Here is a 27207-nt window from a genome sequence, read left to right as displayed (position 1 = left end):
TGCCTCCCAGGCTCAGGTGATCCTCCCCACTGAGCTTCTTAAGTAGCTTGGACTGCAGGTGCATACCACCACTCCTGGCTAATTTTTGTCTTTTTTGTAGAGATGGGGTCTCATTGTGTTGCCCAGGCTGGTCTCGAACTCCTGGGCTCATGCCATCCTCCCGCCTTGGGCTTCCAAAGTGCTGGGATTACAGGTGTGAGTCACTGTGCCCTGCTGGAACTACCGTCTTTATTTTTTGAGACAGAGTCTCGCTCTGTTGCCCAGGCTGGAGCACAGTGGCATGATCTCAGCTCACTGCAACCTCCGCCTCCTGGGTTGAAGCACTTCTCCTGCCTCAGTCACCCACATAGCTGGGATTACAGGGGTGCGTCACCACGCCTGGCTAATTTTTGTGTATTTATTAGAGCCGGGTTTCACCATGTTGGCTAGGCTGGTCTTGAACTCCTGACCTCCAGTGATCCGCCCACCTCGGCCTCCCAAAATGCTGGGATTACAGGCGTGAGCCACCATGCCCGGCCTGGAACTACCCTCTTGACATCTTTCCATAGCTGGAATCAGAACTGGAATGGATGCTGGCCCAAACAAGGGGTCTCCTCCGCTGAGTGATGATTCTAGCAGTGCCATAAACTTCCACCAAGGAGAAAAAAATGAACCAACCAGTCTTGAGGTTTGGAGACTGCAGCAGTTTTTCTTTCTGACTTCATTTTGTCCATGTGTACACGCCCCTACACTTCCCTTTCAACCTCTGTCCACCCATGTTTTTGTTGTTGTTTTGTTTTGTGTTTTTTTTTTCAAGACAGAGTCTTGCTCTGTTGCCCAGGCTGGAGTGCAGTGGCACGATCTCAGCTCACTGCAATCTCCATCTCCTGGGCTCAAGCAATTCTCCTGCCTCAGCCTCCCGAGTAGCTAGGATTACAGGCGTGTGCCACCACGCCTGGCTAATTTTTGTACTTTTAGTAGAGACGAGGTTTTGCCATGTTGGCCAGGCTGGTCTCAAACTCCTGACCTCAGGTAATCCGCCTGCCTCGGCCTCCCAAAGTACTGGGATTACAGGCGTGAGCCACTGCGCCCAGCCTGTCCACCCATGTTTTATCCCGACTTGATCTCCTCCTGCCTGGACATCCTAGGGTGCCCTGTTGAGAAACAATACACTGCCCCCAGGAATCCCGGAGGAAATGAAGGACTCCAGGCTCAATTCACGGATTCCAGTTCTTGAGCATATTTGGTGATGTGCTGGCATCTGCACCATAAATCCTCGTGTTACCTTGAGCTGAACTGTGAGACCATCTATATGGAGGCTTGTCATTACATAAACATCTTCCTTTACAAACGTCGTTTTCTCAGATTTTATGTTAGGGCTATTGGAGTAAGCCCTTCCTGCTGTTTCATGTCTACTCCTAAATCTTTTTTTTTTTTAACCCAAGGTAGAGTCTTCCTCTGTCCATGCGCCCCCCTACCCCTGCCCAGGCTGAATTGCAGTGGCACTATTATAGCTTACTGCAGCCTCAACCTCCTGAGCTCAAGTGATCGAGGGATCCTCCTATCTCAGCCTCCCGAGTAGCTGGGACTATAGACATGTGCCATCACGCCGAGCTAATTTGTTTGATTGTTAGTAGAGATGGCATTTCACTATGTTGCCCGGGCCGGTCTCGAACTTCTAGGCTCAAGCGATCCTTCTGCCTTGGCCTCCCAAAGTGTTGGGATTTCAGGCGTGAGCCACCACGTCTGGCCTGCTCCCAAATCTTCATGCCTTTCCAGATGGATCTTGGTGTCCTTTTTTCATACCTAGGTATTGCTTTCTACAAACTGTTGAAGTACCAGAGTGACCAACTTGTCCCAGTTTGCCTGAGACTTTCCTAGATTTAGCACCAAAAGTCCTGCATCCAGGGAAAAACCCCTCTGTCCAAGGGAGACTGGGACATTGGGTCACCCTATGAAGCACCCATAACGTTTTGGCCCTCTTTCTAGGTGCTGGGATGCAGATTTTAGTGTCAGTTCCTGCTCTTATGGGGTCTATGACCAGATAGGAAGATAGACAAGTGAAGAAAACTGCCTTATGACAAATACAGCAAACAAACATGAGTTAATAACAGCTGACACATACCGAGTGCTTATGTGCTCCAAGTTGCTCTGGTCCTTTTTTGCAAATGGATTCATTTCATCCTCTCAAGAGCCTTATGAGGAAGAAACTATCAGTGTGCCCATTTTACGGATGGGAAACCTGAGGCACTAAAGTCATGCCCTGGGGCATGGGGCGCCTGGAGGAACCCAGGGGGTCTAGCTCCAGAGTCTGTGCCCTTGACCTCAGCACCATATAGAGAGGCTCCAGGAGGAATGAATTCTCCCGGGGGCAAGCCAGAGAGGGCTTCTTGGAGGAGGTGACACGCAAGCTGGGATATGATAAGCGGAATTTGCCAGACCCATCAGGAAGGAGGCAGACGGAAGAAAGAGCATGCCTGTGACATGTTTGGGAACATCCAAGCAAGGCAGGTGTGGCGGGAGATGCCACGAGAGACTGTGTGGTTGGTAGGGGCACCAGTGCATCCTGGGAATCTTCTCAGTCCTCACAAACCCGGAGCAGGGAGTCGCGCTAGTCAAGAGCACAATGAGGGGTGTCAGAAAGACCCACGTGGCAGGATTTTAAACAAACGGGCCCGGGATGGACTGAACCAAGACCAGCGGCCAACTTAGAGGCTCAGTTTTAAGGCCTTGGCTTGGGATAGTGAGATTAGAGATTTCCAGCAATGTCTCCTCCCCACCCCTATCCTGCTTTTTAGTGAAGAGAAAGTCACATAAAGATAACCATTTAAAAGTGAGTAATTCAAGGCCAGGCGCGGTGGCCCATGCCTGTAATCCTAGCACTTTGGGAGGCTGAGGCAGGTGGATCACTTGAGGTTAGGAGTTCGAGCCCAGCCTGGTCAACATGGTGAAACCCCGTCTCTACTAAAAATATAAAAATTAGCCGGGTGTGGTGGCAGGCACCTGTAATCCCAGCTATTAGGGAGGCTAAGGCAGGAGAATTGCTTGAGCCTGGGAGGCAGAGGTTGCAGCGAGCCAAGATTGTGCCACTGTACTCCAGCCTGAGCAACGGAGCGAGAATCTGTCTCAAAAAAAAAAAAAAGATAATTCAGTGGCATTTAGTAAGTTCTGTACTCCAGCCTGAGCGACAGAGCAAGACTCTGTCTCAAAAAAAAAAAAAAAAAAAAAGATAATTCAGTGCATTTAGTAAGTTCATAGCATTGTGCAACCATCAACTTCCATCTGGTTCCAGAACATTTTCATCATCCCCAAAAGAACCCCATACCCATTTCCTCCCACTGCTGTACACCCATCCCTGGCCACCAGTGATGTGCTTTGTATCTCTATGAATTCACCTATTCTGGGCATTTCATCTCAGTGGAATCATTTGATCTGTAGCCTTTTGTGCTTTCGAGGTTCATTCCAGGGCTGTCGTGGAGCCGGAATGATCAGTGATAAAACTGCTAGGCTGGCCACCCCGGGCTTCCCGAAGTCTGATCTTTTCCTTTGCATTTAGGATTCAAGGTCATACTTAGTTAGCAGGAGCGATACCATAATCATGAACGTGGTTTTCCCAGGGTGAGGCTTATCCATTGCACTCCCCTGTGATCTCCCCATTAAAAAAAAAAAAATTCAAGATTCTAGCTAGAACACTGTACCTTTTGACCTGCAGGTTTGATTGTGCAAATGTTGAATGAACCCCTGTTTTGGGTGCGCAAGGAGTAGGATGACACCCAGGACCTTGTGAGTGCCTGAAGTAGCAGCTTGCACTGGCCTATTCCAGAGAATTCTGAGGCTGTTGAGGCTGAATTGTTTAGAAGCAGATCTGTTGCTGAAAGTGAGGTCCCTCGTGGAGTTTATTTCCACGTCCCGAGGATTCCAGATCGGTGCATTAATATCAGTTAAGGGCGCGGACGATCGCTGGGTCTGACACTGTGGCTTCTCCCTGCGGGTTTCTGGGTTTTTTGCCTCCACTTTTAACAAAACTGAGGCCGGGCGCGGTGGCTCACACCTGTAACCGTAGCATTTTGGGAGGCTGAGGTGAGTGGATCACTTGAGGTCAGGAGTTCGAGAGCAGCCTGGCGAACATGGTGAAACCCCTGTCTCTAGTAAAAATACAAAAAAATTAGCTGGGTTTAGTGGCACGTGCCTGTAATCCCAGCTTCTCCGGAGGCTGCGGCAGGACAATTGTTTGAACCTGGGAGGCAGAGGTTGCAGTGAGCTGAAATCATGCCACTACACTCCAGCCTGGGTAACAGAGTGAGACTCTGTCTCAAACAAAAACACAAGCAAAACTGAGATGGAGATGCTCTCTGCGTTGATAAGCACGCCCCCCACCCCAACCCTTTGTCTTTTGCTAAGGGCTTGAAGCAGTAAATATGCAGCTTTGGGCACCCTGCCTCCAGGGAAATTCTGAGCTCTCTCAGAATTTCATTGTTTTTCTTCTCAATATGAGAGGGCTGAGCTTTGTGACTTTCCATCCTCGGCTGATCATTAACGTTCTATTGCCTGTTTACTAAGAAGCAGGTCACCTTGAATTGCAAGGTGCCCAGTGACAGAATGAGTTGGAACCCATCATTGGCAGGTATTTTTTGCATGGCATCAAGTATGTGGCATGAAAGTGCACAGTAAACGCACTTTCATGTATTAGGGAGGCAGAAAGAGAGGTGATCCCTCCAGAGTTCAAATGTGTTGCTTCCACTGAGGGTGTATCTTCCTTTCATGATTTTTCTGTTTTTTAAAAATTTCTGGCCAGGCGTGGTGACTCACGCCTGTAATCCCAGCACTCTGGGAGGCCAAGGCGGGCTGATCATCTGAGGTTGGGAGTTTGAGACCAGCCTGGCCAACATGGTGAAACCCTGTCTCTACTAAAAAATACAAAAATTAGCTGGGCGTGTTGGCAGGCGCCTGTCATCCCAGCTACTCGGGAGGCTGAGGCACGAGAATTGCTTGAGCCTGGGAGGCGGAGGTTGCCATGAGCCAAGATCACGCCACTGCGTTCCAGCCTAGGCGACAGAGTGAGACTCTGACTCAAAAAAAAAAAAAATTATTATTATTATAATTTTTTTGTGTAGAGATATGGTCTCACTCTGTCACCCAGGCTGGAGTGCAGTGGTGTGATCACAGCTCACTGTAACCTCAAGCTCCCAGGCTCGAGCAAATCCTCCGACCTCAGCTTCCTGAATAGCTGGGACTACAAGTTTGTGCAACCATGTCTGGCTAATATATATTTTTTAATTAAAAAAAATTTTTTAAAGATTGTCTTTATATATGCTTTTGTGACTCTATTTTTTTTTCTTTTGTTTTGAGACAAGGTCTTGCTCTGTCACCCAGGCTGGAGAGCAGTGGCGTGATCCTAGCTTATTGCAGTCTCAAACTCTTGGGCTCAAGTGATCCTCCTACCTTAGCCTCCAGAGCAGCCAGGACCACAGGCATCTGCCATAACGCCCGGCTAATTTTTGTACCATTTGTAGAGACATGGTCTGAATTTGTTTCCCAGACTGGTCTCAAACTCTTGGGCTCAAGTGATCTGCCCATGTCGGCCTCCCAAAGTGCTGGGATTACAGACGTGATCCAACATGCCTGGGCAAGAATACCTTTCGTTGAGCAAATTGTTGAGAGGTAGAATGAGGAAAACTTTTGGCTAAAAGGGACCCCAAGATATCCCAAGTGGCATATTTATAGATGTGAAAGTGATTCCACAGCTGGGCATGTCAGATCCAAATTCTCCATGGATCAGGAATGCCTCCTTTTCCTTTTCTGTCACCACCGGTCACATTTGGCTACTTAATTTCTGGGCTCCAGTGCAGCATGGAAACGCGAGGCCCTTTGTTCAAAAAGTATTCGAATTTCTTTTCTTCCTTTTTTTTTTTTTTTTTTTTTGAGACGGAGTCTCGCTCAGTCGCCCAGGCTGGAGTGCAGTGACACGATCTCGGCTCACTGCAGCCTCCATCTCCCAGGTTCACAGTGTGGAGAGGCAGGGCACGGTGGCTCATGCCTGTAATCCCAGCACTTTGAGAGGCTGAGGCAGGAGGATCACTTGAGCCCAGGAGTTTATGACCATCCTGGGCAGCATAGCAAGACCCTGTCTCTAAGAAAAATTAAAAAGTTATAGCCAGGTATGGTGACACACACCTGTAGTCCCACCTACTCCAGAGGCTGAGACAGGAGGATTCTTTGAGTCTACGAGTTTCAGGCTGTGGTGAGCTATGATCATGCCGCTGTACTCTAGCCTGGGCAATAGAGTGAGACCCTGTTTCTCTCTTTCTTTCTCTCTTTTCCTCTTTTTTAAAAAAAGACATTGTGGAGAGTGTGTGTGTGAGTTTAGGGTGAGGGGGACTAATTGCTGTTCTAAGAGTTTCGTAGTTGGGGGGGTGATAAGGAGGGGATGGGGGGGTGATGAGGAGAGGGATGGTTGGTGGGTGGGCCTCTTATCCCAGGAGATAAGCCAAATTGAAATGAAGGCGCAAAACAAGGGAAACAAAATGGGACTAACCGTGGTGGCATTTCCTGGCCTTGGGGCCTGAGGGAGGGAAGACTGTGGAATTTATTTAGAAAACTTCCAAACCAGCGGTTATGAGTCTTTTTTACTATTCTGGCCTGTTGCTCTTGTTCTTTTCAGAATTATAAATGTGTTTGTGTGGCTGTTTGATCTCAAAGCAATGCTCAGAAGAGGCAGTGTCTCGAAATCCCAGAAGATAAGATGTTACCACATGAAAGATGGTCTCAATAAAGGGGGAGAGGCGGTGGCCGAGGCCTTAATTTCCAGAACGAGAAACTGGGGCCCACCCATCTTTTAAAGGTCGTCAAAAGAAAGCTCCCGTCCTCCCATCCCCCACACCTGTATGTTGACTCTGTAAAGATGCAGTTTCCTCACTTTGGGAGGAGAGGCCGTGGTTTTTGCAGGAATTGCGCCGCTGCTGAATTCAGCCATTGCCTCTTGGAGGTTTAGGATGCCCCAGGCCTTGTTTTCCCTCAAAGCATTCCATTGGCAATCACAACCAACCATGCTCCTTGAGGATTTCTGTACACACTGGCTTTTTCTGGTCTTGTAAGTTTTTATACGAGTCAGTTTTCATCATAAATCATGGAGGTGGGTCTGGGGCTGTGATGGCGAGTCCTCGACGTTCAACCCGGATGTAGGTCACTCCAGACCCCCAGGGTGCCCTGTGGTTCCCTTTGCTGGAAGTTTCAACAAAGCCAGAAGCAGATGTCAGGGGTTCCCGGGGTCATCTGGGAGGGATGTCAGCTGACTTTAGGGGCAAGCTGGGACTGCTGCATTTCTGTTCCTGTATGTCAGAGGAAACTAGCAACACGCCTCAAACCACTTTACACCATCAGTCTCAGTGTTAAACCAGAGCCTGTTTTCACAAACACCTCCTGCGATCTCATTACAGCCCCACCCTGCCCTCCTGCTTCTGTGGCCTTCTCTACTTTGCTTCTTGCTCCTCTTACAGACCTTCTGTCTCATCTGTCTTTTCTGGGGTTGGGCCTTTCCCCTTCTCTATAACCTTCTGTGACTCCCATGGCTCACAGCTTTGCTGTGTATTAGGAGCAGAAAGCAAGCTTCATTACATCATTTAAAATTTTTTAGTAGCTACATTTTTTTTTTTTTTGAGATGGAATCTCGCTCTGTGGCCCAGGCTGGAGTGCAGTGGTGTGATCTCAGCTCGCTGCAACCTCTGCCTCCCAGGTTAAGTGCTGGGATTACAGGCGCACGCCACCATACCTGGCTAATTTCTGTATTTTTAGTAGAGATGGGGTTTCACCATGTTGGCCAGGCTGGTCTTGAACTCCTTACCTCAAATGATCCACCCATCTCAGCCTCCCAAAGTGCTGGGATTACAGGCATGAGTCACCGTGCCTGGCCGCCACATTTAATGTATTTATTTATTGATTTTTGAGACAGAGTCTCACTCTGTTGCCCAGGCTAGAGTACAATGGCGCAATCTCAGCTCCCTGCAACCTCCACCTCCCGCGTTCAAGTGATTATCCTGCCTCAGCCTCCTGAGTAGCTGGGATTACAGGCGCCCAATATCACACCTGGCTAATTTTTGTATTTTTAGTAGAGACGGGGTTTCGCCATGTTGGCCAGGCTGGTCTCAAACTCCTGACCTCAGGCGATCCGCCTGCCTTGGCTTCCCAAAGTACTGGGATTATAGTCGTGAGCCACTGTGTCTGGCCTCTTTTTTATTTATTTTGTTTTTATTTATTTATTTTTGAGACAGTCTCGCCCAGGCTGGAGTGCAGTGGCGCAGTCACGGCTCACTTGAACTCCTGGGTTTAAGTGATTCTCCCACCTCAGCCTCCCAAGTAGCTGGGACCACAGGGGTGCACCACCATGTCTGGCTAATTTTTAATTTTTTTGTAGAGACAGTGTCTCCCTATGTTGCTCAGGCTGATCTAGAATGCCTGGGCTCAAGCCATCCTCCTGCCTCAGCCTCCCAAAGTGCTGGGATGACAGGTGTAAGCCACCATGCCCGGCCTAGTAGCCACATTTTGAAAGGTACAAAGAAACAGGTGAAATTAACAATACATTTTACTTAACTTCATATATCTAAGCTGTGGTCATTTTAATATATCAATATAAGAAATTATTAATGAGATATTTTACATTCATTTTTTCCTACTAAGTTTTGAAACCCAGGGTGTATTTTTACATTGACATTCTATCCCAAATTGAATGCTAAATTTTTATCAAAAAACATTTTGATCTATATTCAGTGTTCATCAAATTTACCATTGAAAAAATGATTCATATATTCAAGTTGTCCCAGACTTACATAAAAGCTTCCCAATAATTGAATTGTCAGTTTTCACATTTAAATTGCTTAAATACAAGTAAAAATTCATTGGCAAGTAAAAAGATGAAAAAGAAGCTAAAAAAAAAAATTCAGTTCTTCACTCACACTAGCTCATTTCTTTTTTTCTTTTAGACATAGAGTGTCGCTCTGTCACCCAGGCTAGAGTGCAGTGGCATGATCATGGCTCACTGTAGCCTCCACCTGCTAGGCTCAAGTGATCCTCCTACCTCAGCCTCCTGGGTAGCTGGGACCACAAGTGTGCACCACCATGCCTGGCTAATTTTTTTAATTTTTAAAATTTTGTAGAGAGAGGGTCTCACTATGTTGTCTAGGCTGGTCTTGAACTCCTGGGCTCAAGTAATCCCACTGCCTCGACCTCCCAAAGTGCTGGGATTGCAGTCATGAGCCCCTGTGCCCGGCCACAAGCCACATTTTAGACGCCCAATAACCTTACGTGACTGGTGGCTGCTATATTGAGCAGCAGATACAGAGCATTTCCATCCTCACAGAAGGTTCTGTTGGACAGCATTCTGATAGAATGAAGTCTTGAACATGTGTTCTCCAAGGGACTTTCAAAGTTTTCTAGAATGCAGCCCCAACCTATCTTTACTTACTGACTTTCTTTTTATCATGTTCACTCCCCCGCCTCTATTCCACTTTGTTTCGTTTGTTTGTTTTTGAGACAGAGTATCACTCTGTTGCCCAGGCTGGAGTGCAGTGGAGTGATCATGGCTCACTGCGGCCTCAACCTCCTAGGATTAAGCAATCCTCCTGCCTCAGCCTCCTAAGTAGCTGGGATTACAGGTGTGTGCCACGACACCTGGCTACTTTTTTAATTTGTTGTAGAGACAGGGTCTCACTATGTTGCCCAGGCTGGTGGTGAATTCCTGGGCTCAAGTGATCCTCCTGCCTCAACCTCCCAAAGTACTGGGATTACAGGCATGAGCCACTGCACCCAGCCCTTTTGTTTTGTTTTGTTTTAGAGATGGGGGTCTCACCATGTTGCCCAGGTTAGTCTTGAGATCCTGGGCTCAGGCTATCCTGCCACCTCGGCTCCACAGAGTGCTGGGATTACAGGTGTGAGCCACCGCATCTGGTCTCTGTTTCCACTTTGAGGTGAATACCCTTTCTTCGATTCCTCCAGAGAAGTCTCCTCTTTGGGGCTTGGTTTAGAGGCAGGGCTTCTGAGAAGGACTCTACCCTTCTCCCTGCAGTGGGATTAATTGCTGCCTTGGCTTCCCACGAGTTCTAGAAAATGAGGCAGACAGTGTCGGGAGAGGGGAGTGGTGGCTGTGGCTCGCTGCCCTGGAGCCTCATTTCCCATTTCTCCCGAGACAGGTTTGAATGGCTCTTCTAAGGCAGCCTGAACCCTGCCCAGTTAGAAAAACAGCCACACAAAGAACAGCACTGTGTCTGCTTCCAGTTGCCCCATGGCTGCTGGATCATGGAACATCAGACAGGAGCACACTCTGGGTGCAGGGTGTAATTCTAGGCGAGCAGCAGCTCTGCCAGGGCTGGAGGGAAATCCTTTCTTTGCCCTCACAAAAGAAAATGTGTGCCTGGCTGCTCTGGTGCTCATTTTTCAAAATGAGAACTGGAGTCTATGTGTATTTCCTTCTTAAAAAGCTATAACACACAGGCTGGGCGCGGTGGCTCATGCCTTTAATCCCAGCACATTGGGAAGCCAAGGCGGGAGGTTCACTTGCCCCCAGGAGTACAAGACCAGCCTAGATAGCAAAGTGAGACCCCTATCTCTACAAAAAATGAAAACATTAGCCGGGCGGGGGGGCACATGCCTGTAGTCCCAGCTACCTGGGAGACTGAGGCAGGAAGATCACTTGAGCCTGGGTGGTGGAGGCTGCAGTGAGCTGAGATCACACCACTGCACTGTAGCCTGGGTGACAGATCTTGTCTCAAAAAAATAAAACAAAACAAAAAACAAAACTATAACACACATACAAAAAAGTATATACATTTTAATTGTACAACTGAGATTTTTACAGACTGAACATACCTCTGTAACCAGCCCCCAGGTGAAGAAAGAGAACAGGACCCGCCCCCCGCAAAGGCCCCCTCATACCCCTTTCCAGATTCTTCTTCCTCTTCCAAGAGTAACCGCTCCATGGATTCATTTTGCCTATTTCTGACCTTTATTTAAATAGCATCATACAGTGTGCATTTTGTGGCATCTGGCCCCTTTGCTATTTGTGATAATTTGTGGTTGGTTTTTGAATGCCTTTATCTTTTCCGTTACCTGAAACAGTTAGTGAAAACCACAGTGGTTTAAAAAACAAACCAAACCAAAACAAAACAAAACAAAAAAAAAAACAACGAAGAAGAAACACCAGATATGGAAGGTACATAGGTCATTGTCTGGTAATGGTTTAACATGTGAAGAAGAAATGACTCGTATTTGGTTGATGTTTCCACTTTGGATTTTCCAGGTTTTGGTGATTTTTGGTAGTAATTATTTACTTTTTGATTAATTCTGGGGTCTTGAAGGGACATTAACCCTCTTCCTAGCTTTTGGACAAAGCTGGATGGAAGTCATTTTCTCAGAATTTCTGTTTGCCAGAAAGAAAATTGAAGACTTAGGTGAAAAAGAGAGGGAGGGATCAACTGAATTTCTTATCTGGTATGTTCTGTTTCTGTTTTAGGTAAAATGTCGGTTCCAGGACCTTACCAGGCGGCCACCGGGCCTTCCTCAGCACCATCTGCACCTCCATCCTATGAAGAGACAGTGGCTGTTAACAGTTATTACCCCACACCTCCAGCTCCCATGCCTGGGCCAACTACGGGGCTTGTGACGGGGCCTGATGGGAAGGGCATGAATCCTCCTTCGTATTATACCCAGCCAGCGCCCATCCCCAATAACAATCCAAGTACGTGTGGCCTCCCAGGCCCCCCTTACCATTCCTTGGCCCTCCACCCTGGGAATCAGGAGAGTGACCGAAGTGACTCTGCCAAAGAGTCTAAGTGAAGTGCCAGTACGTTCCAGTTTTACCCCCTTACCTTGAAATTCCACACACAGTCTTTTAGATTCCATGTTGGTGAGGCTCACAGCTTTTCCGTAATAAAGTATGGTTTAGGATCTTTCCCATGGTCATCATATACGAATCTTTTGGCACATCTCATGGAGGCACAACCAACTTTCTTCTGAGAATGGGAGTTTGTGTCTTAAGGGCCCGCACGCTTCCTCCTGAGGTCTGATGCAGAACTTCTGCCCTGAGGCCAGGGCCGAGGTAGGAATAGGGAGGAGAAGAAACTGTCCTGAGCAATGTGTGATTGTGTTTTCATACCAGCTCACCCTCAATGCAAGTTGCTCGTCTGCTTTTGAGCAACTAGATGGTCCCTGTCCTTTGGTGCTTCCTTCCGCCCAAGGGTGCCCTGGTACGTCACTGCTTTAGTATCACAGGTAGTTCTGAAAGAAATCTTTAGCTCAGAGAGGGGGCCCGTGAATCAGACTGCCTGGGTTCACATAACCTCCTTGTGCCTCAGCTTCCCCATTTGTAAAATAGGTTTCATCAAGTACCTATTTATAAATATCAGTGAGTTGTTAACATGAGAGGAAGTTCTGTGTGCCAAATACAGAGTACTCGTTTGATAAAAGTGAACTCTTATTGTTGTGTTCAAGTTATTTTGAGCTGGAAGAGGATGAGATAATGACTTTAGATTTTTAGACCATCCTGTGATCAATAAATAGTTTCTTTTTCTTTTTCTTTTTTTTTGAGACAGGGTCTCACCATGTTGCCCAGGTTGGAGTGCAGTGGTGCAGTCATGGCTCGCTACAGCCTGGACCTCCTGGGCTCAAGTGATCCTCCCACTTCAGTCTCTGGAATAGCTGAGACTACAGGCATACAGCACCACACCTGGCTAATTTTTAAATTTTTGTATAAATCGGGTCTCACTGTTTTTCCAGGCTGATCTTTAACTCCTGAGCTCAAACGATCTTCCCACCTCCCTTGGCCTCCCAAAGTGTTAGAATTATCAGCATGAGTCACAGAGCCTGGTCCAAATAACTTATTCTTGAACCGCAAAAACACTTAATAAAATGTATGAACAGGGTGTGGTGGCTTGCGCCTGTAATCCTAGCTACTGAGGAGGCTGAGGCAGGAGGATCACCTGAGGCCAGGAGTTCCAAACCAGCCTGAGTGACATAGTGAGACATTGTCTCTATGAAAATAAAATTAGCCGAGTGTGATGGCTTGTACCTGTAGTCCCAACTACTTGGGAGGCTGAGGTGGGAGGATTGCTTAAGCCCAGGAGGTTGAGGCTGCAGTGAGCTATGATTGTACCCCTGCACTCCAGCCTGGGCAACACAACAAGACCTTGTGCCCCCTGCCAAAAAAATATTACACATAAGTGCTAAAGTATGATTCAATACTACTTTTCTGGAAGGAGGGTCTTTCTATGAATATTACTAAGTTCAGTTAACTCTAGGCAGTAATTTCCCCCTAATTCATTTGTTATATAAATGACATTCTAACAACGTAAAAAGGAACAGAAGGAAGTTGCTTTAACAAAAATATGAGCTTAACAACTGAAGTGCTTGATGATTTTCATCACCCTGGGTTCTCTCTCTTTTTTTTTTTTTTTTTTTTTGAGGTAGAGTCTTGTTCTGTTGCCCAGGCTGGAGTGCAGTGGCATGATCTCGGCTCACTGCAACCTCTGCCTCCCAAGTTCAAGCAATTCTCCTGCCTCAGCCTCCCAAGTAGCTGGGACTACAGGCACGCGCCATCATGCCCGGCTAATTTTTGTCTTTAGAAACAGGGTTTCACCATGTTGGCCAGGCTGGTCTTGAACTCCTGACCTCTGGTGATCCACGCACCTCGGCCTCCCAAAGCCAAGGGATTTGCTGGGATTACAGGTGTGAGCCACCGTGCCCGGCCTGGATTCTCTTCTGATTCTTGCGAATGTTCGAACATGTTTTCACATAGCTTTTTCTTCCTAGCATTATTTTATATTTTCATTTCTTGTATCAACACAGTTCACTAGCTTGTTGTCTTACAGAGTTGGCCTGCGTTTCCTGGCTTGGTAAACTCTGCCCTTATCATTGGCTGTCAGAGTTTATCAAAGGGTTTGTGTAAAGAGAGTGGATTATTTATCAAGAGCTGCTAGGCACAGTGTGAGGCTGGTTAAAATTTATTTATTTGTTTTTGGGACTGAGCGTCGCTCTGTTGTCCAGGCTGGAGAGCAGTGGCGCAATCATGATTCACTGCATCCTCAATCTCTCAGACTCAACTGATCCTCCCACCTCAGCCTCCTGAGTAGCTGGGACTACAGGCATGTACTCCCACGCTGGGCTAATTTTTATATTTTTTTGTAGAGATGAAGTCTTGTCATGTTGCCTAGGCTGATCTCAAACTCCTAGGCTCAAGCAATCCTCCCACCTCAGCCTCCCAAAGTGTTGGGATTACAGGCATGAGCTACCGCGCCCGGTCCTCCTTTCTTTTTGAGGCTGAATCATATTCTGGTGGATGGATAAACTTCGCTGTGTTAATTTATTGGTCCATCGATGGACACTGGTGTTCCTTCCCCTTTTGGCTCTCATAGATAGCCAAACGATGAACGCATGCTATGAACACAAATGTACAAATATAATATTTGCTGGCATCCCTGCGTTCCTCTCTTTGTCCTGTAGTGAATGCTATTGGCCTTGTTTCCTGAGCAACCTGTGTTTGTCCCTCTCCCTTTCATCAGTTACCGTGCAGACGGTCTACGTGCAGCACCCCATCACCTTTTTGGACCGCCCTGTCCAAATGTGTTGTCCTTCCTGCAACAAGATGATCGTGAGTCAGCTGTCCTATAACGCCGGTGCTCTGACCTGGCTGTCCTGCGGGAGCCTGTGTCTGCTGGGGTGAGTCTGCCTCCCACTTGGCCCCAAGCCCTCCTGCCCTTCTCTCTGGGTGCTGGCGGGGGTGGGTTCTCAACTGCACCATGCTTGACATTCAGGGCCAGACATTTGTGTTGTTTTTTTTCGAGATGGAATCTGGTTCTGTCGCCCAGGCTGGAGTACAGTGGGCGATCTCGGCTCACTGTAACCCCCACTGCTCAGGTTCAAACGATTCTCCTGCCTTAGCGTCCTGTGTAGCTGGGATTATAGGGGTGCACAACCACGCCCAGCTTATTTTTAGTAGAGCTGGCATTTCACCATCTTGGCCAGGCTGGTCTCAAACTCCTGACCTCAGGTGATCTGCCCACCTTGGCCTCCCAAACTGCTGGGGTTACAGGTGTGAGCCACTGTGCCTGGCCTAAGACATTTCTTTCTTTTTTTGTGATGGATTCTCACTCTGTTGCCCAGGCTGGAGTGCAGTAGCATGATCCCGGCTCACTGCAACCTCCGCCTCCCAGGTTCAAGCTATTCTCCGGCCTCAGCCTCCTGAGTAGCTGGGATTACAGGTGTGCACTGTCAGGCCCGGCTAATATTTTGTACTTTCAGTAGAGATAGGGTCTCACCATGTTGGCCAGGCTGGTCTCAAACTCCTGACCTCAGGTGGTCCACCCGCTTCAGCCTCCCAAAGTGCTGGGATTACAGGCGTGGGCCATCATGCCTGGCCCAAGACATTTCTTTATTGTAGGGGGTGTCCTGTGCATTGTAGGATATTGAATAGCATCCCTGGCCCCCACCTGCTTGATGCTAGGAGCACCATGCTCCCCAATGTTCTGAACAAAAATGCCCCCTGGGAGGCCAAGTCATCCCTGCTGCTCTTAAGCGTAACAGTCCCCAGAAATTGGTCTTCCGTCTTTTCTTCTTGCTTATCTGCTGAAACCACGCCCTGCATGAAGGGACAAGCTTCACAGCTGCTTCCAGCTGTGTACAGGGCAATATCCTCAGGGATTCCTTTTTCTTCTAGAATTTCATGACCTAAATAATAATGTTTTGCTCGAGCCCGAGGGAAGCTTTAAAGAATCTGTACATTAAAATTCTTCATAGGAATTGCTTCAAAACTTCTTATCCTTTTATGACCCGAAGTATTTTTCCCATTGCCCATGCAGGGAAATTATATAAATATTTATGTCTGCACCAAAGGTATTATGTTTAAAGACATAACAGTTTCTGTTCTGGGAGAAAAATCTGAGGAAACACAATCAATTTTTTGTTTCCCACCAAGCAGGTAAAAGTAGCTTCCTTATACCTGGCCACGTGAGCCACTCAGAAAACCCCAAGGGGCTCCATTCTTTTCCTTGAAGGAAACGGTGTTTGTGAGTTTCAGGAGCCTGATGCAACCGGCACATTCCTCCACATTGTCCTTTGGTGACTTGAGGTTGAGAAGGAACAATATTTCTCTTCCTAACTTCAATAAGAGGCTCAGAGTCCCAGAGAGTTTAGTTAACTTCCTTGAGGTCATGTGTTAAATAAGGAAGGAAGGAGACAAAACAGCTTTGTGGGCACCTGATTCCCCCTCTTGCCCATAGGACTCTGCTGTTGTTTTCATTCTGTGGGCAGAAAATGCTTAAAAAAAAAAAAAAAGTCCATTGCCTCTGGATATTTGTATTAAAACAAATTTTTATCTTTGAAATCAGGGAAAGATGGAATAGAAACTTACTTGTTTTGTTTTGTTTGAGGCTGAGTCTTGCTCTGTTGTCCAGGCAGGAGTGCAGTGGTACGATCGTAGCTCTCTGCAGCTTTGATCTCCTGGGCTCCTGCAATCCTCCCAGCTCAGCCTCCTGAGTACCTGGGACCACAGGTGTGTGCCACTATACCTAGCTAATTTTTAAATTTTTTTTTTTTTGTGGAAGCAGGGGTTTTACTATGTTGCCCAGGCTGGTCTTGAACTCCTGGACTCAAGCAGTCCTTCTGCCTTGACCTCCCAAAGTGCTGGGATTATAGAGGAATAGAAACTTACACTGAGTATTGGCCTCTGCCAGTCTGGCTTTAGAAATTGAGGCAACCTTTCTTTCCCTCCCTTTGTTCCTTCCTTAAACATGGTAGAGTGGGTTCAAATCCTGCCTCTCACTAGCTGTGTGGCCATGGGCAAGTGACTTTACCTCTCTGTGCTTCAGTTTCCCCATCTATAGACGGGGGTGCGGGGCAATAACGCCCACCTCAGGGGCTGCTGAGGATAAAATATGTGTGCGTGCTGCCTGGAGCCGTGCCTGCACCTATAAGCCATAGGTTAGGATTCCTGCTGAATGGATTGACTGCCCTTATTTGAGCTCTGGAAAGCTTAGGCAATAGGAGGAAATTTCTTTCATGAGATAATTTCCTCATCAGAATATTTCCAAATTCTGCTTTATGTAAACCAGCGTCTTCCTGTGAAAGGTTGAGTTTTAACTCCATTTTTGGCAAACATTGGTTGTCAGGCGGTCTGAGGTTCCTGCCTGTGTGTGCCAAAGGTGGATTATGTAGGTTAAGAGGCATTATTTGGGGAACTCTACTTGGTTGCTCTAAGAAGCAGCCTGTCTATATGGAAAAGAGATCAGTAAGACGGGGGTTGGCAAAACGACCCTGGAGCCAGGCGCCTGTTTTAAGTTTTGCAGGAACACAGCCACGCCTGTTGGTTTTTGGATTCTCTGTGGCTGTCTTCTCATTCCAAGGGCAGAGTTGAGCAGTGGCAACAGAGACGCCATGGCTCATCAGGATGAAAGTATGTGGCCGGGTGTATGGTGGCTTCCACCTGTAATCCCAGCACTTTGGGAGGCAGAGGTGGAAGCATCACTTGAGGCCAGCAGTTCAAGACCAGCCTGTGCAACATAGCAAGACCCCATCTCTACAAAAACAAACAAAACACAGCAACAAAAAGACTAAAAGATCTACTATCTGTCCCTTTGCAAAAAAAGTTCACCAAGCCCATCTAAGACTTTGAAAGACTCCCAAATGACCCCAGATTTGAAAATAATACTCAAAGGGGCTCTGTCTGTAGGAGGAGCCTTGGCATTGGCTGGCATGTTAATTTCCTAGGGGTGTCATCACAAATTACAACATACCTAGTGTTTAAAACAACAGATATTAACTCACACAATTCTAGAGGCCAGAAGTGCAAAATCAAAATGTCAGCAGGGGCCGGGTGTGGTGGCTCTCGCCTGTAATCCCAGCACTTGGGGAGGCCAAGGCGGGTGGATCACTTGAGGTCAGGAGTTTGAGACCAGCCTGGCCAGCACGGTGAAACCCCAGCTCTCCTAATAATACAAAAATTAGCTGGGCATGGTGGCATGCGCCTGCAATCCCAGCTACTCAGGAGGCTGAGGCAGGAGAATTGCTTGAACCCAGGAGGAGGGAGAATTGCTTGAACCCTGGGCGACAGAGGGAGACTCCATCTCAAAAACAAAACAAAACAAAACCAAAAACTAAAATGTCAGCAGGGCCACGCTCCCTCCTAAGGCTTCAGGGAGAATCATTTTTTGCCTCCTCCAGCTTCTGGTAGGTCCAGGTGTCCTTGGCTTATGGCCTCATCACTCCAGCTTCTGCCTCTGTCTTCACATTTCTTTCTGCCCTCTCTGTATCTCTGTGTGTCCTCTCCTCTTCTTCTAAGGTCATTGGGTTTTAGGGGTCCGCCTGGATAATCCAAGATGATCCCATCTCAAAATTCCTAATTATACTGGCAAAGACCTTTTTACAAAGAAGGACATGAACATGTTTTTGGCAGCCAGTGTCCATCCTGTTGTGATCAGTAATGCGCTCCGTGTGTCTCTCTCTCCTCCCAGGTGCATAGCGGGCTGCTGCTTCATCCCCTTCTGCGTGGATGCCCTGCAGGACGTGGACCATTACTGTCCCAACTGCAGAGCTCTCCTGGGCACCTACAAGCGTTTGTAGGACTCAGCCAGACGTGGAGGGAGCCGGGTGCCGCAGGAAGTCCTTTCCACCTCTCATCCAGCTTCACGCCTGGTGGAGGTTCTGCCCTGGTGGTCTCACTTCTCCAGGGGGCCCACCTTCATGTCTTCTTTTGGGGGGAATACGTCGCAAAACTAACAAATCTCCAAACCCCAGAAATTGCTGCTTGGAGTCGTGCATAGGACTTGCAAAGACATTCCCCTTGAGTGTCAGTTCCACGGTTTCCTGCCTCCCTGAGACCCTGAGTCCTGCCATCTAACTGTGATCATTGCCCTATCCGAATATCTTCCTGTGATCTGCCATCAGTGGCTCTTTTTTCCTGCTTCCATGGGCCTTTCTGGTGGCAGTCTCAAACTGAGAAGCCACAGTTGCCTTATTTTTGAGGCTGTTCTGCCCAGAGCTCGGCTGAACCAGCCTTTAGTGCCTACCATTATCTTATCCGTCTCTTCCCGTCCCTGATGACAAAGATCTTGCCTTACAGACTTTACAGGCTTGGCTTTGAGATTCTGTAACTGCAGACTTCATTAGCACACAGATCCACTTTAATTTCTTAATTTTTTTTTTTAAATACAAGGAGGGGGCTATTAACACCCAGTACAGACATATCCACAAGGTCGTAAATGCATGCTAGAAAAATAGGGCTGGATCTTATCACTGGCCTGTCTCCCCTTGTTTCTCTGTGCCAGATCTTCAGTGCCCCTTTCCATACAAGGATTTTTTTCTCATAGAGTAATTATATGAACAGTTTTTATGACCTCCTTTTGGTCTGAAATACTTTTGAACAGAATTTCTTTTTTTAAAAAAAACAGAGATGGGGTCTTACTATGTTGCCCAGGCTGGTGTCGAACTCCTGGGCTCAAGCGATCCTTCTGCCTTGGCCTCCCGAAGTGCTGGGATTGCAGGCATAAGCTACCATGCTGGGCCTGAACATAATTTCAAGAGGAGGATTTATAAAACCATTTTCTGTAATCAAATGATTGGTGTCATTTTCCCATTTGCCAATGTAGTCTCACTTAAAAAAAATAATAAGAAAAAGAAATGGATAATTTCATCTACTGCCTTTACTTGGGGTTAATGTGATTCTTAAACACCTTCATCATGGAACTCTCAGAGTGGGGTCCGTTTTGGTTTCCTGGTGGTGGGTTTTGAAAGATAAGGGAAAGCACATTTTGAGCATGTCTGGGTACCATGGTGCGGATGCTTGGGAACCAGAACTGTTTCAGAGGAATCTAAAGTCTAATTTTAGTTTTCAGAGACACGGCTTGTTGTAAAACATGAGAAGACATGATTTCTAGGACTCAAGCAGCAAGCCAGGATTCTAGGTTGGCTGCTGTGTCATCTTTGAAGTCAAGACAAAGCTGGGCTCGACCTTCAAGGGTCCTCGTTTTGTTAATAATTCAGAATAGGGAACTCATGTGAATACTACTATGTAGAAATAAAACCTAGACCTTGAGCGAACATCTGTATATTGGTTGAAAATGATAGTGGTAACCATTGATCCCCCATCATTTGATGTTTGGAAAATTCCAGTAATTATCATTTTTGCAACGAATATGGATACCACATAGTACTTTGGTGTTACCTGCTTTTGAAAAATAAAGTCTTTGGTTCACCCGGTGAACTATTTATGAGTTCTTTTGGTGTGAAGAAAGGGCTCATGTTGCATTTCCAGCCATTGCTACAAAGAACCTTTGTTTGTTCAGTAACGGTAGAAAATCCTTCCTGATTAAAAACTTCAGACTTGCTGAATATCCTGCAATGTCAAGATGACCGATGTTGAGCTGGGTGGATTTGCTAACGAGTCAGATTTGAACATGAGGCTATTGGAACCCAATAGGCGTCATTGATGGCGGCAAGCCATAGCTTTCAAGTTTTAATAAAATGCACAGAAGAGAACTGTCCCCATTCATTCTCCGAACAAAACATGCTTTGTGAGATGCTAAAAGGAGGGTATTGTAACATGTCAGGAATATGGATGCCGCCTTCCCCCATCCTTTGCTACCTGATGATACAGCTTCATTTTGCTAGATGCAAGGAAATAATGTCATCCTGGTGTGGCTTACATTGTCATTTAAACCCTAAATTACAGTCTTGAAAAACTGCTGCTTTCCAGATCTTGATTGTGTAGTTTCGGGGCCATGCATATTTAGCAGTTTGGCTCAGATGGTGGCATATACATGATCTCAAGCTATTATTAATTACATATGCAAAGTCTTCAAAACAAGAGCCCTATTTCAGGATCGTAAAAACATGCCTTACGCGGAACTTTCATGTCAGATGCCTGGAGTGTGAAGCGTTCATTGGACATTCCATTTTACTGTTCGAAGTATGGACTTACATATCAAATTAAAAGGCTCTTTTGTTCTGCCACTGTTTGGTGGGGACTTGAGAGTCTCTTGCAAACACTGGTTCACATTCAATTAATGAAAGGGCTTTATACCTACCTACTTGGACCGCAAAGAGGAATTTTACCAATCTGAAACCAAAAGTGGCTGTACATCTTATATTCTGTTATGTCCATCTAGGCGAGGTGGCCTTCGAAGAAGTGTTGGTTTGTGGCTTAACAAAATCATTCAGCTACTGCATCTCTTGAAGCCAGACTTAAGCATATGATGGATTCTTTGCTGACCACAGCGTTACCCGTGAAAATGTTTTCTCTGGGACAACTGGCTTCCCAGTTGCTAACGAGAACCCTTCTGTTGGATACTGAACTATTTATAAACATGGCTTCATATACTCACACCATTTGGCCTCAGTTTTCTCCCCAGTGAGAGCCTGTCATGTTTGGGATGTTAAAAATCCTTCTCTGACTTTCTGGGCTCAAGATTTCTGTTAGCAGTAAATCTAGACGTTGGAATTTTACTTGCAGAATTCTGATTTGCCTTTTGGTTCCTTGGTCCTCTCCTCCCTGTATGACTCAAATGTTTACAATGAGTCGCCTGTTTTTTTGCAGGCACATGAGTGAATTGGAAGTAGATGTAGCAAGGGCCATGAAAGAGACATCAAGAATAGTTTTGCTTTTTATTTTTTTGAGAGGGAGCCTCGCTATGTCGCCCAGACTAGAGTGCAATGGCATGATCTCAGCTCACTGCAGCCTCCACCTCCCGGGTTCAAGCGATTCTCCTGCCTCAGCCTCCCGAGTAGCTGGGATTACAGGCGCCTGCCACCGTGCTCAGCTAATTTTTGTATATTTAGTAGAGCTGAGGTTTTGCCCTGTTAACCAGGCTGGTCTTGAACTCCTGACCTGCCCACTTCGGCCTCCCAAAGTCCTGGGAGGCCTGTAGTAATCTACAGGCATGAGCCACTGTGCCTGGCCTTTTTTTTTTTTTTTTTTTAAATCTAAGAATTTTAAATAAGATTCTGGAGCTCAGATTAAAATGAATAAATAAATAAATAAATAGCTCACCACCACGTATAGAGTCTACTGCATGTAACTCACCACCTTGTAACTGCTCTCTGCAGTAGTAAAAAGATGTTCTCCCAATTAAATACCTGTTCTCCTTTTCTTTCCCTTTCTGTTCCTTTTTTTTTTTTTTTTTTTTGAGATGGAGTCTCGCTCTGTTGCCCAGGCTGGAGTGCAGTGGCACAATCTCGGCTCACTACAACCTCCTCCTCCAGGGCTCAAGTGATTCTCCTGCCTCAGCCTCCTGAGTAGCTGGGACTACAGGTGCGCTCCCTCACGCCAGGCTAATTTTTGTATTTTTAGTAGAGACAGGGTTTCGCCGTGTTGGCCAGGCTGGTCTCAAGCCTCTGACCTCAAGTGATCCGCCTGCCTCGGCCTCCCAAAGTGCTAGGATTACAGATGTGAGCCACTGTGCCTGGCCTCAGCATTTAAGTATTCTTAAAGCTCTTAGTACTGCAGTGCCTCTTAAGTGATCTTGGCCGGTTTCCCAAATGGGCAAAATCAATTTAATGGGTTCATCAAAAGTCACAGTGCATTACTCATAATAGATCTGAGTATTATTTGTAAAACTTGGATATATAGATGTGTGTGTTTGGGGGAGGGGTCACGGTGTAAAGTAAGTGTGAAGGGTAACATCTGGAAGCCTCTGGTTGGTGTCTGTGGATTTGACATTGTTTATCATTGATTAACTCCTGCTGTGTTGCAGGCATTGTACAATCAGGGTAGAAAACACGACCCTGCCTAGGAAGAGTGAACAGTGGGCTTAGCGCTGCCCTGCCAACATTTCTGCCCCCTTCCTCTTCCCTCCTTCCTTCTTTCCATCTAAAATTCACCTAATGTTAAAGTACATAATTAGGTGGCTTTTAGTACATTCGCAGTTCTATGTAACCATCACTTCTACCTGGTTCCAAAACATTTTCATCAGCCCAAAATAATACCCCAAACCCATTAGCAGTCACTCCCCATTCCCTCCTCTCCACAACCCCTGGCACCCGTCAGTCTGCATTCTGTCTATGGATTTGCCTATAGTGGGTATACTATATCCATGGAATCATAGAATATGTGATCTTTGCATCTGGCATCTTTTGCTGAGCATCACATTTTCAAAGTTCATCCACATGGTAGCATGGACCAGTGGTTCATTCCTTTTTGTGGGTGAATCATACTCCGTTGTGTGGATAGACCACAATTGGTTAATCCACTCATCCCTCGATGAACATCTGTGGTTTCTACCTTTTGGCTACTGTGAATAATGCCGCTGAGAACATTTGTTTACAGGCTTCTGTGTGGACATATGTTTTCAGTTCCCTTGGGTGTATACCTAGGAATGCAATTGCTGGGTTATAGGGTAATTCTACCTGTATGGTTCATTCATTCATTCATTCATTTATTGAGACCAAGTCTCACTCTGTCACCCAGGCTGGAGCGCAGTGGCGTGATCTCGGCTCACTGCAACCTCCACCTCTCGGGTTCAAGTGATTCTCCTGCCTCAGCCTCCTGAGTAGCTGGGACTACAAGTGCATGTCACCACGCCTGGCTTATTTTTTGTAGAGACAGTGTCTCACTGTGTTGCCCAGGCTGGTCTCGGAAGTCCTGGGTTCAAGCCATCCGCTTGCCTCAGCCTCATGCGTAGCTGGGATTACAGGCACACGCCACTACACTCAGCTAATTTTTAAATTTTTTGTAGAGTTGGGGTCTTCTATATTGCCCAGACTGGTCTCAAACTCCTGGGCTTAAGTGATCCTCCTGCCTTGGCCTCCCAAAGTGCTGGGATTACAGGCGTGAGCCACTGTGCTTGGCCTTCCCATTTTCACTGAAGGTTTTCTTTGTGGTTATGTTGGTTTGCCTTTCCCTGCATTAGTTGTTTGTCTAACTTAATGGCCTTCTCATTTTATGTTCTGCCTGCCTTCTGTCTTAAAGTCTTAAATCCGTTCAGGCCTTTATCAGTGAGCAGATAGTGTCCACATGTGTATATGTGAGGGGGTGGTCTGGGTGTCTCTATAGGTGTGTGTGTGTGTGTGTGTGTGTTGGGGGCTGTGTATGGGGGGATATGTAGGAGTGTGTCTGTGTATGTGTGGGTGTGTCTGTGGGTGTTTGTTGGAGGGCCTAGGTGTCTGTCATATGTGTGAGCTGGGCTCCGGGTGTCTCCGTAGCTGTCTATGAGTGTCTGGCCCCGTGTGAGCGTGCATCCACATGTGTATGTGTCTCTGGGTGCATGGAGCATAAGGGGAAGGGGCCAAGCTGCCCGGAGCTGCACTGGCCTGGAAGCCTTCAGTCCTCCTGGAGTCCTGCAAGGACTTTCAGGCCAACGACCCCCAGGGGGAAGACAAATGACTGTTGCCTCACTGATCTCAGGGACTAAAGGCTAGGAATGATTGTTCCTTCCATTGTTATGCAGTGTGGAGGGGACCATGCCTGGCCTCCCGACCTTGTCAATCACGGCTGTGTCCAGCTGCTGGTGGATGATTCCAGATGGGAAAGATTCTTACTGAATCCTGTACGACAGGGCCAGGGCCACTGTCCTCAGACCCCACGCTGCACCTTAGAATCCCCTGGGGGAGGCTGGATGCGGTGGCTCATGCCTTTTGGGGAGGCTAAGGCAGGAGGATTGCTGGAGCCCAGGAATTAAAGACCAGCCTGGGCAACATAGTGAGACCTCGTCTCTACAAAATTAAAAATTAAGTTTGAGCGTGGTGGCTCACGCCTGTAATTGCAACACTTTGGGAGGCCAAGGCGGATAGATCACCTGCAGTCGGGAGTTTGAGATCAGCCTGAGCAACATGGAGAAATCCCATCTCTACTAAAAATACAAAATTAGCCGGGCATGGTGGTGCATGCCTGTAATCCCAGCTACTCGGGAGGCTGAGGCAGGAGAATCGCTTGCACCCGGGAGGCGGAGGTTGTGGTGAGCTAAGATCACGCCATCGCACTCCAGCCTGGGCAACAAGAGTGAAACTCTGTCTCAAAATAAATAAATAAATAAATAAAATTAGTTGGGTGTGGTGGTGTGTGCCTGTGGTCCCAGCTGCTCTGGAGGCTGAGGCAGGGGCATGGCTTGAGCCCAGGAGTTCAAGGCTGCACTGAGCCGTGATCGCACCACTGCACTCTAGTCTGAGCAACAGAGTGAGGCCCTTGCTCTAAAAAAAAGCAATGAAAAAACAATCCCCCGGGGGAGCATTTAAAAGGCTCCATGCCCATGCCATGCCCCAGATCAACTGGATTAGGAACTCTCAAGATGCCACCAGGCATCAGTGCCGACCTGTCCCTGGGCACAGCCATACTGGGGCCACAGAAAGTCTTTAGTTTTATCATTTTTTTCCATAAGAGGGAAAAATGCCTGCATATAATAATGAATCCAGCCTGGATTATATTTCTTTTTATACCAACACAGTCATAAAATACATGTTTAAATATATTTTTATGGAGGAGTGGCCCACTGAAGTGCTAAGGCTGCCCCGATCAGCTGGCAGCTGCAGCGTGGCCCCAGGTCGCTGGCCTAGCCTGGGGGTTGGTGTGAGTGTGTGAGGCTCCATCACTGATGCTGTGGTCCCCAGGGCCTCTGTTCAATCAGTAAGTGCGTATTGGGTGTGTAACATGTTCCCAGGATACAGCAGCAAATGGGAGAGTCAGGCTTCTTGCTCTTGGGAATCTAAACTAGAACGTCATCATGTTATGCTTGCTTTGCATATTATGATAACGTGATCTTGCATATAAACGCTTCCTCAAATACTGTCTCCACCAATCCTGCCAAGAACTCTTCCAGATAAAAAGGAAAAACATGATCATTTTACAAGTAAAAGAAAGGAGGCATGGAATAAGTGAGATTTACACAGTTGCCAAGAAATTCATAACAGAGTAACTTCTTCTGGTCCTAAAATTCACCTTGGGCTTGTTAAAAATACAGATTCCCAAGCTACATGCCTGGAGATTCAGATTTGAAAGGCTTGGGAGGGGGCCCAGGAATCTGCATTTTTAAGAAAAGGCAGGGTGTGGTGGTGCCCGTTGTAGTCCCAACTACTTGGGAGGCTGAGGTGGGAGGATTGTTTGAGCCCAGGAGTTAGAGGACGCAGTGAGCTATTACTGTGCCACTGTACTCCTGCATGGGCAACACAGGGAGACCTCATCTCTTCAAAAAGAGTGAAAGAAAGAGCAAGAAAGAGAATGAGAAAGAAAAAGAGAAAGAAAGAGAATGAGAAAGAAGGAGTGCCTGGGTGTTTCCTAAGGGCTGGCAATGTTGAGAAATGTTCCATGGGGCCTGGGGATCAGATCAGCCAGACAGAAGGAACTGAAATCACGGTTCTTGACCTTGGCACTGTTGACACCTTGGGGTAGATCATTCCTTGTTCTGAGTCCATCCTGTGCATTGGAGGATGTTTAGCAGCATCCCTGGTCTCTACCCAGAGATAGATGCCAGTAGCAGTCCCCAGTTGTGACAATCAAAAATATTAATACTCCAGGCCAGGCCGAGTGGCTCATGCCTGTAATCCTAGCACTCTGGGAGGCCAAGGCAGGTGGATCACCTGAGGTCAGGAGTTCGAGACTAGCCTGGCTAACATGATGAAACCCCATCTCTACTAAAAATACAAAAATTAGCTGGGCGTAGTGGCGGGCGCCTGTAATCCCAGCTACTCGGCAGGCTGAGCCAAGGAGAATTGCTTGGACCCGGGGGCAGAGGTTGCAATGAGCCAAGATCGCACCACTACACTCCAGCCTGGGCGAAAGAGTGAAACCCTGTCTCAAAAAAAAAAAAAAAAAAAAAAAAAAAAATACTCCAGACATCACTAAATGTCTCTGGAGGAACAAAATCAAATCAACCCATTGAGAACACCTGGGCAAAGTGCATGGGTCGAAGGAAACATTTCCAATGTTTGGGGATCGAGTGTCTGTCACTGACCCAAACATGGTTAAAATACACCAATTTCCATAACAAGGAATGCAGCACTAACACATACTACAGTGTGGATGAGCCTTGGAAACGTTATGCCACGTGAAAGAAGCCAGGCAGCAAAGGTCACCTGTTGTATGATTCCATTTATGTGAAATATGCAGAATAGGTGATCCATAGATACAGATGACAAATTGGTGGTTGTCAGGGGCTGGGAAGAGGGGAGAATGGGAAGTGACTGCTTCATGGATCTGGGGTCTCCTTTGGGGGTGAGGAAAATGTTTTGCAGTCCAGGCGTGGTGACTCATGCCTGTAATCCCAACAC

At 47.0% G+C, this 27207-nt stretch overlaps 1 protein-coding gene across 9 annotated transcripts in view; it reads left to right on the top strand.

Moving 5' to 3' along the window:
• Positions 1-20215, top strand: part of LITAF (lipopolysaccharide induced TNF factor) — a 39186-nt gene extending 18971 nt beyond the window's left edge. For 7 of the 9 annotated variants that reach the window (XM_001142807.6, XM_001142883.8, XM_001142957.7 and 4 more), the window contains exons 2-4: positions 11480-11704; positions 14523-14679; positions 18468-20215. In XM_001142807.6, the coding sequence (XP_001142807.1) occupies positions 11485-11704; positions 14523-14679; positions 18468-18576 (486 nt within the window). In that variant the 5' untranslated portion in view covers positions 11480-11484 and the 3' untranslated portion in view covers positions 18577-20215. Of the gene's footprint in view, positions 1-6639; positions 7070-11479; positions 11705-14522; positions 14680-18467 lie in introns of those variants that run through there. The other 2 variants (XM_054668209.2, XM_009430312.5) reach the window with 2 other exon arrangements.
• The last annotated feature ends 6992 nt before the right edge of the window (positions 20216-27207 follow it).

Source organism: Pan troglodytes, chromosome 18, assembly GCF_028858775.2.
Source record: "Pan troglodytes isolate AG18354 chromosome 18, NHGRI_mPanTro3-v2.0_pri, whole genome shotgun sequence".
NCBI classification, from domain to species: Eukaryota; Metazoa; Chordata; class Mammalia; order Primates; family Hominidae; genus Pan; species Pan troglodytes.
The sequence above is the reverse complement of the archived record's forward strand: the minus strand, read 5'-3'. Positions and strand labels throughout refer to the sequence as shown.